At 40.5% G+C, this 14,065-nt stretch overlaps 1 protein-coding gene and 1 long non-coding RNA gene across 2 annotated transcripts in view; one reads left to right on the forward strand and one right to left on the reverse strand.

Annotated features, from left to right (window-relative positions):
* The window catches only part of LOC138952387 (sodium-independent sulfate anion transporter-like), a 106,517-nt gene that overhangs the window by 87,779 nt on the left and 4,673 nt on the right, over positions 1–14,065 (forward strand). Inside the window, exons 11-18 of the mRNA XM_070324054.1 lie at positions 167–227; positions 542–597; positions 3,773–3,913; positions 4,605–4,663; positions 5,077–5,148; positions 10,224–10,394; positions 10,853–10,918; positions 11,991–12,084. Coding sequence (XP_070180155.1) covers positions 167–227; positions 542–597; positions 3,773–3,913; positions 4,605–4,663; positions 5,077–5,148; positions 10,224–10,394; positions 10,853–10,918; positions 11,991–12,084 — 720 coding nt within the window. The remainder of the gene's footprint in view (positions 1–166; positions 228–541; positions 598–3,772; positions 3,914–4,604; positions 4,664–5,076; positions 5,149–10,223; positions 10,395–10,852; positions 10,919–11,990; positions 12,085–14,065) is intronic.
* LOC138958567 (uncharacterized) lies at positions 6,297–8,404 on the reverse strand. The gene is made up of 2 exons (XR_011453437.1): positions 7,394–8,404; positions 6,297–6,702 (listed from the first exon to the last, which is right to left on the reverse strand). It is a non-coding gene; the product is annotated as an uncharacterized lncRNA (long non-coding RNA).

Here is a 14,065-nt window from a genome sequence, read left to right on the forward strand (position 1 = left end):
TTTGACTCCAAAGGTGATTCTTGTGCTTCATGCACTCGGTTACAATAAGTGCAGAGAAAATGGACATACATCCAGTGCAGATTGTGTTTGTTGATTTCCGTTTTGCTTTGCAGCTGCTAGATTATGTTCTTCATTCATGTAAATATCTTTTTGCTTTTTCTCACAGGGACTGCCAATATCCTCAGCTCCTTTGTCCACTCCTACCCTGTCACAGGCAGTTTCTCAAGGTACTAATGATTCCATTTCTTTCTATTGCATCATGCCTAGATCGAGTTTGTGGGTTCATAGAATGTGAGGGGTTGTTCAGAAAAAATACTTTAATGACTGGCTGGGATTTTATTCTTCTAGCCTACAATAACTCTGGAAGATGTGAGATATGAAGTAACTGCAGATAGAGCTTTATAATTAACTGAGTTGAAGTTGTAGATTAATTAAGTGTTGTTGTTTTTGTTCTTAATTGTTGTTGCTGAGTTGAAGTTGGAGACAAATTATAAGTGTTGATGTTGTTGTTAAAATCTTTTCTGTCTTTATTTTTCTCCAGAACTGCTGTTAACTCTCAGAGTGGTGTTAAAACACCAGCAGGAGGTCTTTTCACAGGTATGTGTGATTTCTGGAATTTGTTACTGTAAAATGTATGTACAGTGAAAACTGTCAAATACGGTCACTGGACTTAGCGGACACTCGCAGAATACGGACAGTCAGTCTCGGCACGGACTGCTTTACACTGTAAAACACCTGTACGTTACGGCCACCTCGGCATTACGGACGCGGACACGTATTTTGGGTCCATAATAAGTGTGTGCGGCCAGATCAAAGGCATTGTGATAGCTGGGTGGCCTTGTTAAAAGACACGACCTTCTTCCCAGGGGTCAATGACCCAGTTTTTGCCATGAGAGGTGGTTCCCCTGTCATCGACTTTTTACTAATTCAAATGTGTTTAGTGCCCTCTCCTTGAAGCTGAGAGGGATATAAGTGAAAGATAACAAGGCTTGAGTAAGAAAAAATAATAATCTCAAGTCAATCAGCAGATTTTTTTGTTTTTTTTGTTTGTTTGGATTTTCGTTTTTGAGAGTACCATGCCTGAAACTTGTTTTACAACAGTCAATATTAAATGTTTCTCTATTTAATCTAAACAGCTTCTGTTTTTCTTATAAATGTACATGTACATGTGCAGTACTCTCTCTCTCTCTCTCTCAACTTGACTTTGTCGCGTTTACTTGCACCTGTCTAATAAGGACACCTGCAGAATAAGGACACTTTTGTCTGGTCCCAAGGGTGTCCTTATTTGACAGGTTTTACTGTATTGATCAACTCTGAAAAAATGCATGCAGAATAAAATATATTGTAACTAAAATGAGTTCCTGGTAGATCACTATAGGTGGTTATAGGTGCATTTATAGCATGAAATTTAGACCTACAAGACTCACAGTACAAGACAATTACATGTTTCGAGATCAAATAACCAATTGAGATAATCACTCTAAATAGAGACAGTAGAGCATTATACGTGAGAGCAATTTGTGCAGTACCAGTCTTACCACCTAAGATGATAAAAAGAATGGAAAAGCAACGGCCATCCTAAAAGATTCAGCTTTTATTCAGCTGTTTTTAAACTGGCGCAACACGGAGTTTGTGGCTTTGCTCATAGCAGACGACTCTCCTTCGCCAGCCTGAATTGCTCTCCCGGATGTTGTGGCGGTGTGAATTAATAATGCGCATCATCACTCAATTCACAACTTCCGACAGACACGTACGATACTGTCCAGCAAAGCCGCCATAGCCTTTTATTTCTCTAAGAATAAATGTATATAATTGGCCATGTTGCCTTGAGTTGTGTTGAAGTTATATAAATACAGGAAAAAAATTACATGTGTAATTTGAATTTTTGTTAGTTTAAGAAAAAAAAGTTGTGATTACATGGTGAACCTTTTGGCAGTTTTGCGGGTTTATCTTCACATTGAAGAACACAGTGCCAAAGTCTTGTGAGCTAGACCCCATCCCCACCAACTTGTTTTATGAAAACCTTGACCTTTTTCTTCCCATCATAACCAACATAATCAACTCTTCTCTCACTTCTGGCACTGTGCCAATGGACTTGAAAACTGCAGTAGTTAAACCTTTGATCAAGAAACCATCTCTGAATAAAAATCAGTTGAAAAACTATAGGCCTGTTTCCAACTTGCCATTCATTTCTAAAATTCTGGAAAAAGTAGTGCTTAGTCAGCTTCTCTCCCACCTTGAAACCAACAACCTCTGCAACCCTCTTCAGTCAGCGTATAGGGCTGGCCACAGCACCGAGACTGTTTTGCTTCGTGTTGTGAATGACATTCTTTCTGCTCTGGATAATGATGACCTATCAGTTCTGCTTCTCTTGGATAACTCAGCTGCGTTCGATACGATCGATCACTCTGTTCTGCTCTCTCGTCTCGAATCTGTTTTTGGCATTCACTCTACCGCTCTTCACTGGTTTAGTTCATATCTACAGGGCCGTAGTCAGTATGTGTCTGTCAATAATCTCTCATCTCCTCCATCTCCTCTCTGTTTCGGCGTTCCCCAGGGATCAGTTCTAGGCCCAGTTTTATTTGTACTATACACCACTCCTCTCTCTGCCGTCATCAAGCAACACGCAGTCAATCACTACCTCTTTGCAGACGACACACAACTCCAACAAGCATGCAAGCCTACAGAAATCCAAGCGGTGACGCACACTCTCCAAAACTGCACTTCAGATATTAAATCATGGATGACAAACAATATGCTCAAGTTAAATGATGACAAGACTGAATTTCTTCTTTTCTCTGGAGCTTCCTGTTCGACCACTTCCCTTCCAGCCTCCATCACAGTAGGTTCTAGTGACATTTCTCTCTCTGATAGTGCTAGGAATCTTGGGTTCATCATGGACTCCCACCTCTCAATGAAACAACACATCAAAAAAGTCTGTCAGACATGTTACTTTGAGATCAGAAGAATAGGTTCCATAAGAAAATTTCTCACTGTTGATGCCACTAAAACTCTCGTTACATCCTGCATTCTGTCCAGATTAGATTACTGCAACTCCCTTCTCATAGGCTGCCCTGACTCCACTCTCCAACCCTTGCAAAAAGTACAACACTCTGCTGCACGTCTCATTTTCAGAGCACAGCATCGACAACCCTGCACTCCTCTCATGAAAGAACTTCACTGGCTTCCTGTATCTGAACGTATTAGGTATAAAGCTGCCTGCTTCTGCTACAATATCATCTCTGAATCGGCACCTGCCTATCTTTCTGAACTGGTCTCTCTCTACACTCCCTCTCGCACCCTTCGTTCTTCTGATGATGCTCGACTTCTCTGTCAAGGTCGCTTTAAACGCAAGGCTCATGGCTTCCGCACGTTTTCGTATTATGGACCTCATGCAGTTATGGAATTCACTCCCCTTTCAATTACGTCACTCTCCATCCATTTCATCTTTTAAGTCCAATTTGAAAACTCACTTGTTCCAACAACACTACGGATAGTTCCTTAGTATAGAGTCTGGGGATGTGAGATGTGCATGATGTGTTGTTTGAATCTGACAGTGATTGTATGATTTTTGTATACATGTATTGTTGTCCCGCGCTTTGAACTTTTGATAAGGCGCTTTATAAATGCCCGTTATTATTATTATTATTATTATCTGTCCTTTATCAATTATGACTGCCTGGATATTAGTGTTACAAACTGCACTCTGTGTACACGTTTGAGGATCTTAAGTTTACGGCTTTAATGACCGAACGTTCTCTTTGTTGTGCAGGTGCACTGATTCTTCTGGCACTGGCTGTGTTAGTGCAGTACTGCTACTACATTCCCAAGGCAGCGCTGGCAGCAGTCATCATCATGGCTGTCATACAGATGGTCGACTACAAGATCCTTCCAGTTTTATGGCGCACAAATAGTGAGTTCACTTTCACATGCTGTGCTTTAAAGATACCTTCTTTCCCATGAAAACGATCACACAAATCACCACTTTTTTTTTCTCAGGCTTTTAAATTTGATAAAAGAAGATAAGTTAAGAAAACTTGTCTGTGCGTTTTTATGTTTGCACAAAGATGGACGGTTTTTTCACAGTTATGTCGCACCATATCACATCACTGAAGGAACAAATGCAAAGATGACTATTAAAAAGCATAATTTTACAATCAAATATATGAATCAATCACAGCATCCTGACATTTGTTTATACACCTGAAGATGAACACACCTTGGTAGCGCGACTCTGTTCCTTAAAGCTTTCTACTCCGAGGAATTGAAGTGAGCCGAATTTCCCAAAGCAATAAATCGATGAAAACAAACATGAAAAAAGTGCTTGACTGTCTGCCTTGCTGCTTGCTTGGTCACAATCACATGCCTTTCTGTTTTTGTACTTATTTGCTCGTGCATTAATTCTCCGTTCAGTTTTCTTCAGTGTTTTAATTAGGTAATTTGACGCATTCATGTTATGTGCTATAGCTGTTGCATTCTAAATTCAGATAATACATGAAATCAATGAAATGGGATAATTTGAAGTAAATATAATGTTTGCAACAAATTGTATACTAGATTGGTTACATGCACATACAGATTTGTGGTCTTTTTCTTATTTTCAGAGTGGGATTTGTTTGTACATATAGTCACATTCGTCTGTTCCCTCTGTGTTGGGATTGAGGTGAGTAACCAGCCATAAGTTTCTTTTGTCACTGGTTTTGTTGTTTTATACCTTTTTTGCTCCTGAGTAATGCGCAATATCTACTCAGACAGAAAACACACACATGCACGCATGCATGCATGCACGCACGCACGCACCTTCATATTTGTTGTGAGGTCAAAACACTGTGTTCAGTGTTATCTATTGAATGTGAGCAGTTAATTATTAGTGTTCAGTATTATTCATCTAGTTTTACATGATTTATTTGCTGTTAATTCAGTATCGATGTTCACGGTACATACATTATGAATTTAACATAAATAGCAGTGTTCGGGTAGTATTCATCTAATGTTGTATGATTTATTTGTTGGGTTTATTAGGTATATATTTATAAGCGCCTCGCTTGAGTGGATTTGTCTGACTTTTGTCCACAGTACGGTATCCTCATTGGTATCGGCATTTCCGTGCTGCTTCTCCTCTATCCCATGGCCAGGCCTAAATTGAAGGTACGTTTTTGCATGAAGATTTTTTTTCATAAATCAGAGATTAGGCAACAGCCAAGTGTGGATTCTTCCCCAATAATTTCACTTCAATTTACAATGGTAACTGCGTGTCATGTGAGTCCATCCTAGTGAAAGCTAGGTACTCTTCTATAAGGCCAAAAAAAAAAAATTGTCTGTTTAGGGTAACATGACCAAAAAAAGTAGGGTCGGTAGGTAGGTAGGGGTTTTTTTTTGTGTTTTTTTGTGTGTGTGTGTGTGTGTGTGTGTGTAAATGCTATGTTGGCTGAACATTCACTTCTTATATTTGATGAATACATGTTTCAAAACTAACGTATAAATAAAACAGAGAGAAAGGGAGAGAAAGAAACGCCAAATGTCTCTTTTTAGCATTTTTACCTCTTTTTTTATCTTTTTTTTTTGAAATCAAAAAAAAGTTTTTGGGTCGGCGCCAAATCGATAGGGTCGGTCGGGTTACCCTAAACAGACAATTTTTTTTTTTGGCCTAAAAGGAAACAGTGGTGGTACCTGCAACAAAAAGACTACATGCCCAGCAGGCGACCTTTCATGACTGGCATATTTTGGTATTTAAGATTATTGACAAAAGGATAACCGAAATTACATCTCTTAAGGGGAGACACCAGTGTTCAGAGCGATTTTTTGTGTTTAATAACTCTCGAGTCTAATTTTTTTTTAGAATTAAAGTATTCAGTCTATCTCCTTAGAAAATAGTAAAAAAAATAAAATTGTACAGTCGGTTGCCATGGTAGCAATCCAAGATGGCCACCAAACAGCACATTTTCAAAATAGTAAGGCTTTTATAAAACTGCATGGAATTTTGTTTTGAAGCTTGTTATGTGTACTTTAATACAATGCCAAAAATTTGTTCAGAGAATATTTTTGATCTGTCAATTCTTAAAAAAGATATTAGTGATAAAAATGAGTGATGTTGAATTTTATGAAAAAACATCACAAAAAATTATATAACTTCTCACACACACACAAATTCCACAATACGTTCTGAACATTTTTGAGAAAATATATTACTTAAGATGTATGCAAAGTTTCAACAACGGAAGTTTATTAGAAAACATGGCTCAGGCTTTTGAAGTGACATAAATGTAGTTTTGAGAAAATGCACAAAACGTGAAGAAAATTGAATTATTGTACACAAAAATTTACCTACATGTAACAAAACAACGCTGACTCTGAAATCAATTCTTGCTTGATTCCATAAGAAAAACAAAAACTAAATTCAACAAACAAAAAAAGAAAAAAAAACAGTGTTCCGCAAGCACCAAATAACCTGTTCCGAGGTCGCAATGATCAACTCTCATCAGTAATGCGCACGCTGCATAAAGTATGCCCATTCATAATTCCCAACTTGTTACCAGTCGAGCCGCTTGTCTTGGACCTCTTTTGGACTTGAATTGAATAGTCAGTGAGTCGTTTAACAGTGTCCTTTATTTTTTATACAACAATATTTGGGTTGATTTCTGTGAATTGCCTTGCAATGCCATGGGCACTTCGGAAGCTCCTCTCCAGCTTCCACCTCTGCATCTGTAGAGACAAATATAAATTCTAAATTAATATGTCTAAGAAAAACCCAAATACTGCTATTCACATATATAACCCCCACCCCCACCCCCCCCCCCCCCCCCCCCCCCCATTTAAAAAAGGTATTGTTATGTAATAAGATGCTATTTGTGCGCATGCGTATGTAAGTGCTGACAGTCAAGCAGTGATGAATAGCTGTTGAAAAAACATGTGAATGGTGCTGAGGTGGTTGAGAGCTAGTGAACGGTCTGGTTTACAGCAATTGCACATCCATCGCATGCAGAAACCTTAATAAACGAGTGAAACCTATACACACCCCTATACCGGGGGTGTAATTATGGTCTGCAATGTTCACTCACTGGGACATGCGAATGCATGTTTGTTTATGCTATAAAAAAAAACACCTGTGATCACAGGAGGAAGCTATTATACTTGAGAAAATAAATGAGCAAAGAACAGATGTTTTGCCCCAACACTGACAAACCTGGTGACCACCAAGCTTCACAGTAGCAACCCATAACAGACTGCATCCTATTCAGTTTCTTTGCATCAGGATGTTGTTACTTTGATTCTGTACTTCAGCACAACAATCACACACACACACACACACACAAACACAGAGCCAGAGCCGCACACATAACCAACAAATTGTATTTACTAATATATTTTTTAAAAGAAGAAAACAAATACATACCGAACCAGCTCATTTGCTGCTTGACATCTTCCCTGCTCTCCTTGCGCTAGTATTCAACTGCACCAGACTTCCCCGGAGATGCCTGGTGTTGCACGATGGCTGAACAAAGTCATTTTCGTATTGATTGTTCTTCTTGTAAGCGGTTTATTTGCTTTGCTTTTTTTTCCGGAGAAAAGATTACCATAAGGCCTGCCTTCTCGTTGTCAGAGATGGCGAACTCCGTGTAGTCCGTATCTACCGTCGTGGCAGTCCGCTCCGCAACTCTAAAATAAGTCCTGGTTCAAAACACTCATGGAAACATGCTTCACACGTACACCACCGATGGTGATTTCTTGCTCCATCCCATCTCAAGTGAAGAAGCATAGTTTCCTGCCAATTTCCCTTCTCGAAGAAGTAAAATGCACGCACTTGTTCTTCCGATTCGTTCGTAGCAATAGCAGACGACGCTATCGATTCGGACTTTCTGTTTAAACTTCTGTCACGCGAGCCTCTGTAACTGACCTGAATCTACCCGATTTTCTTCTCATTTGCATGTCTAGCACTGAACTCGGGGCAAAACTTGTGACCAACTGAAGTTTCAAGAAAGATATCCAAGAAAAATCGCAGCCGAAGGTGCTACACATCGCCTTTGGCAAGCTCTTGCGGAAATCAAGAATACTGCATTCTGGGAAGGCCGAATTGAACCGAACCTAGACCGAGCATAAACGAAGTTTAATATCCGCGATTCGATTGGTCAGTACCGAAAACTGTTCATACGGAATCTTCCGGAATCTTCATCGGTTCTCTTCGGCTCATTGGAATGTCTTTCACAGTTGCTGTTACAAACGGCGCGAAATCCGTAAACGGAAATTCCCGTTGTGTGTCATCCACCAACTTCGCAAAGAAAAGACAACTCCTCCCAGTCATACAAACGTGACCACGCTTGACGATGTTTTTTAACTCACAGTCAACTCCGAAACATGCTCATTTTGTTAGCTATTTTGTGTTTTTTAATACATAATTGCATACACATACATTAAAGAGACCAAAAAGCAATGTACTCACGTTAAAATGACGAACACGGAACGAATAACGGCGACGTTTCGACCTAAGGGTCTTCTTCAGGCACAAAAACACAAAAGTACACACACAAAAAAGAAGAAGAAAGACGATAGAACAAATAAAGAGGAGAACAACTGACAAAACAACTGCACTGCACAAACCGACAAATGACAAAGACAGAGAAGCAAGGGAAGCTACTCGAGGAGAATGAAAAGCGGCAGTTTTGAGGTCTGTAGACCAAACAAAATGTGGGGGGGGGGGGGGGGGTGCGTGAAAGGGAACGAAAGAGGAGACTCGCGTACCCGTGCGGACACACACACACACACACACACACACACACACATACACACAAGGTGGAACAGCGGGGGGAAGGTTGAGATGAATGAATTAACGGCGAATGTTAATTCCATCGGGGCAGGTAGTGCCAAGGGATGATATGATGTGGGACTCCCTGAGTTTGCGCTCGAAGGAGTCGCCACGTACTTGCCACAGAGCCATGACTCTGACATGATCAAGTGAGTGACCAGCGGCGGTGAAGTGAAGGGATACTGGCCTATTGCGGGAATGACGGATGTCAGCCAGATGCTCGGAGAAACGCACCTCAAGGGTGCGCGCGGTTTCTCCGATATAAATCTGGCGACAAGAGAGGCAGACGATCGCATAGACAACGTTGTGACTTTGACAGTCAAACGTTCTCTTGACCGTGAAGGAGCCACGAGGGCCTTGGAGGCAGGTGTCAGGGTGGAGGAAGGGACAAGATTTGCAATTTCGTTTGGAACAAGGAAATGTCCCAGGGGCTGTGGGGTTGGTGGGACTGCGAAGACGGGATCTCACCAAGAGGTCGCGAACGCTGCGGTCTTTTCTGAAAGCACAGAGTGGTTTTTGAGCAAAGATCGAACCAACAGAGTCACTTCCTTGAAGGATGTGCCAGTTTGATTTCAGGATTCTGCTTACTGGCATGTTGTGGGGATGAAACAGTAGGGAAACAACAGACCGGGTCACTTTTTCACTGTGGTGTCTGCCCTTAATCTTGTGTAAGTGTCCATTGACAAGAAGCTAGGGCCTCATGTTACAGGGATCACTGTACTTTCTGTTGTTATTTGTTGTAATAACTGGGATGAAGTTATTCCCAAGCATGAAAGAACGCCTGAAGAGAAGAAGACTGGCACTGCTGCTGATCTTGAAGAAAGACTAATCTCATGACAGAACCTGTGAATTTTTCATCAGGCACATTGTTAGTTAGATTTTGCATATGATCGATGAGACATAATGTTGCCACCGTCAGGCCAATGATGACACTTAAGTGCAACGTTAGGCCCCCCCCCCCCCCCCCCCCCCCCCCCAAAAAAAAAGTCTGTTTACGGTATCCTGACCGACCCTATTTTTTTTCGCACGACCCTAGACTTTTTTTTTGGCATTTGGGGGGGGAAAAAAAAAGTCTTTGTTTTTTGGCAAAATAACTTAAAAATATGTTTTTTTGGAAAAAAAAAATAAATAAAAAATCCCGACCTACCGACCCTATTTTTTGGGCCTATGTTACCGTAAACAGACCTTTTTTTTTTTGGCCTTACCAGAGTTTCATCTACTTTGGGGCATGATAAGAGAGTTTTGCCACCGCACGTGGCACACAGTTAGAAAATGTATATGGTAAGACAGTTTTGCAGCTGTCAACATGACATGGCAGTTACAAGCAAATAATCTAAGGTATATAAGTTAATTACTGTCCTTATATGATAAGACAGTTTATCACTGGTGACAGTATTTGATTAATCTGTTTATATGAACACAGGTATCGCACCAGGGAAATGTGGTGATCATTCAGCCAGACCAGGGCCTGTTCTTCCCTGCCATTGAGTACATCGAAGGCAAGGTGGTCAACATTGCCTTGGCAGACGAAAAACCCAAGGCCGTCATTCTGGACATGCTGCACATATCGGGGGTTGACTACTCCAGTTTACATGTACGTGTCTGTCTTGTGGCTTCGCTTCTATTCTAGCTAGCTACTCCGTCCCGCACTCCAAGTATGTTCTCTTCCTATAGTTTTAACAAGTTGATGATATTTCAATGGAGCAAATGCGGACACATTGATCAGAAGAGGGGTCGGTTAGGTTTTTTGTGAAGAACATTCTGCTTATGATGGAACCTACTTTAGCTGCATGAACTGAGAAGATTTGCTTTAGAGCTCTCCAAGACAAAGTTTTAAGACAAACTTAGATCACAAATCCACAAAAGCATGTTGACCTTCATCTACACCAAATGCCATGACAGTACTCATGGTGTCAAAACAATTAAACATATGAGTAACACAGTGCATATTCGCAAACTTCTGAAGGATTATTGATAAACTACCAAGAATCTACAGCTGTTTGAATGGAATAGGACAAGGGGATGTTGATGTGACTATCATGATTTGTGCAGGGCATAAAAAGCATGGTGGTGGAAGGGGCACAGAAAGGAATCCGCGTTGTGCTCTGTGAGGTCAATGTAAGTAACTAAGGAAAGTTGTTCTGGAAGAATTGTTGTCTGCATGACTCTTTCTCTCTCTCTCTCTCTCTCTCTCTCTCTCTCTCTCTCTCTCTCTCTCTCTCTCTCTCTCTCTCTCTCTCTCTCTCTCTCTCACACACACACTGACATACATACATACACACACACACACATGTACACATACACAAACATGTACTCATACACACACACACACACACACACACACACACACACACACACACACACACACACACACACACACACACACACACACACTGTCTCTCTCTCTCCATCTCTATCCCTCTGCATCTGTACTGTTATTACTTTCCAGATGATTTATTGACTATAATTTCCATTGTTATTCCATAAAACTCTGAAAACATAATATTCACAGAAGAAATATGTGCGGCTACATATATATATGCTATCACAAAGTAAACGGGTGCATCGGGTCAGTTATCAATTTACCTTACCTCGAGTGAGATCAACAGAACGTACAGCACACCAATACGAACGGGAAAACTGTGAAACCGAGGAGTTGACACAGGTTTCGAGACCTCACGTGTAACGTTCGAAGTTGAACATTTTATTTTCACCCCAGAGAATTTTGTGCCAGATTGGCTTAGTGGTAGTGTGCTCACCCAATGAACCTGGCGGTCACGGGTTCGATACGCATAGTTGGAAAGAATATTTTGTTTAAACTTGTAATTCTTTTATTTTATTCAATTTATAATTCATTCCAAAGGTTTGAGTGATATTGAAGATAGAATTTATCAAAGGGTTGTGTAATTATTGAGTATCTCTGGTAAACGATTTCCCAGAATTACTCATTCTATTTTAAGTAACGTCGGCTTTTGGGGAAGTCCCGATGGGTGATACATGTAGTATCATCGCGCGTAGACTGGATGTAGTGATGGTTGCCTATACTTCTAGGTTAATCCACTTCTGATGCTATGCATCTCTTTGACCACGTTAATTGTTAGAATTAATCAAACAATAGAATCATCTGCCAGGTTGTAATACTATGGCAGACACCACAGCTTGATCAAATTAAATGTTCTTTCTATTGCAGCCTTCTGTGACAGAGGAGATAGTGCATGAGGATATCACAGGCTTGAAGATTTGTGGCTCAGTGGGTGAGGCATTGGAGGAACTCAGCCTGCAGGGTATGCATCCCATTTAAATTCATATATTGTTTGTGATACAGGGGTACCTGCGATGAACAGATACCCTTGAGATCAGAATTAAAAGAACAAGAATGGTAGGTTATTGGAAGTTTAATTCATGAAAAAACAAAATGTTACATTTACGTTAGAAGTCTGTCTGTTTTGGGTCTTTACCTTTGAGATCAGCCGAAAATGTCCGTATATTGAAGGTGGCCTGTCATGACAGGTATACCTTGGTCAAGATAGAAGGAATGCAGACTGTGAGTGTCCTGTATTTGTAGGTGTTCTCTTGTCGGTGGGGTCTCTGTGAATCACATCGCATGTACCACCGTAGTAACAATTTTGTGTGTGCATTGGTCTTTTACATGGGTTCAGATATTTAGATTCAAAGTATGTTTTGTTCATTTCAGTTTTTATGGTTTCTCTAAATATTATGTGGCAGTTTCTGTACTGGGCAGCCTCGGTGACCTAGCTAGTTCTCAGTAACAGTATTAATGTTATTTGGAACCTTTGTGAACACCAAATATTGACACCAGTATAAACAATTCTTTTAAAAGCTTGAAAATATAATGTTCTTGTATAAATTGGCATTAATTTGTTTGGAAATCTGATGCTATTTGAAGCAACTGTGAAGCTAATGGAACAGCTGCAGCCCCAACAAATGTTATCGTTTTTTGTTGTAACATATTCTGTATCTCATGTTCCTCTTTGTTAATCTGTCTCTGCAGTCTCTGGCTCTGTCTCTCACATGTTCGCTCTCATTCTCTTTCTCTCTCTCGACCCTCTCTCCCTCTCTCTCTCTCTCTCTCTCTCTCTCTCTCGACCCTCTCTCCCTCTCCCTCTCTCTCTTTCTCTCTCTCCTTCTCTCTCTCCTTCTCTCTCTCTCTCTCCCCCCCCTCTCTCTCTCTCTCTCTCTCTCTCTCTCTCTCTCTCTCTCTCTCTCTCTCTCTCTCTCTCTCTCTCTCTCTCGCTTTCTTTCTTTCTAGTTCTGTATTTATTGCCCCAGCCCAGCCATCAATCCCCCACCCCCATCTCTGCAGCTCATTACAGTTTGAATCAAAATGATTAACAAAATGTGCACCGATCCAGGCAACATTGCTGAACCATCGGCTGAGTGAAGAATGTTACCTCGTTGGTAAGACAGCCAGAGTGTGGTGAACAGTGAAACATTTAAATGTAAAAGATTGGAGATGGCTAACCACTCTTGTCAAACCGAATGCATTGTACAGTGGATTGTTGGTGAAAACCCACTAACCTTTACCCCCTTATTTTTAACGCATGACATTAATAATTTCAGAGAATCGTGAATGTGCGCGCTAGTTTGTTCTGTGTTGCTTGTTGGTAGTAAAATTCATTGCAGATTGTGAAAGTGACTTTGTACTTGTGAAACGCAGGTTGCGAATGAAGATCGAGAACATGTGTGTGTGCATGTGAGCCATGTGGTGGAGATGAAGGGGAACAATAAATAGCTTAATTTGCAAATAGGTTGTGTCCAGCTGTGAATGTTGTTGTACTTTGACCTGGTGCATGTATTAATGTACAAAGCCAGCAAAGTCAGGCTGTTACACCTGATTGTCTGTCATATTGGTGAGGGAGATGGAATGAAGATGTACAATTTTAATAGTGTCCTGAATGAAAAACTGTGACCAAAGCTAACATACAGCTGTATCTTAATGCTGGTTTAGAGTATGTACTGTGCATGACTTTTTAACACCCAAGCGGTGTGAACATTACCTTTGACTAGTTTGATAGTCATTTAAAAAAAGAAAAAGAAATGGCACTATAATTATTTACTGCCTCAAGACTGCTTTTAATGTTGGTGTGATGTTGTGGTAAAATGAGTGGCATGGAGTACTTAATTGCATGCATGTTAAATAAAGTTACTGATAAGTTCTCAAAAAAGACATGTTTTATAAGCATTTGTTCTTGCCGAAAACTAATTTGCAATTCAAATTTTCAAAGAGTGTTGGTACTGTGCTTT

The sequence above is a fragment of the Littorina saxatilis genome, linkage group LG2 (assembly GCF_037325665.1).
Source record: "Littorina saxatilis isolate snail1 linkage group LG2, US_GU_Lsax_2.0, whole genome shotgun sequence".
Lineage (NCBI taxonomy): Eukaryota > Metazoa > Mollusca > Gastropoda > Littorinimorpha > Littorinidae > Littorina > Littorina saxatilis.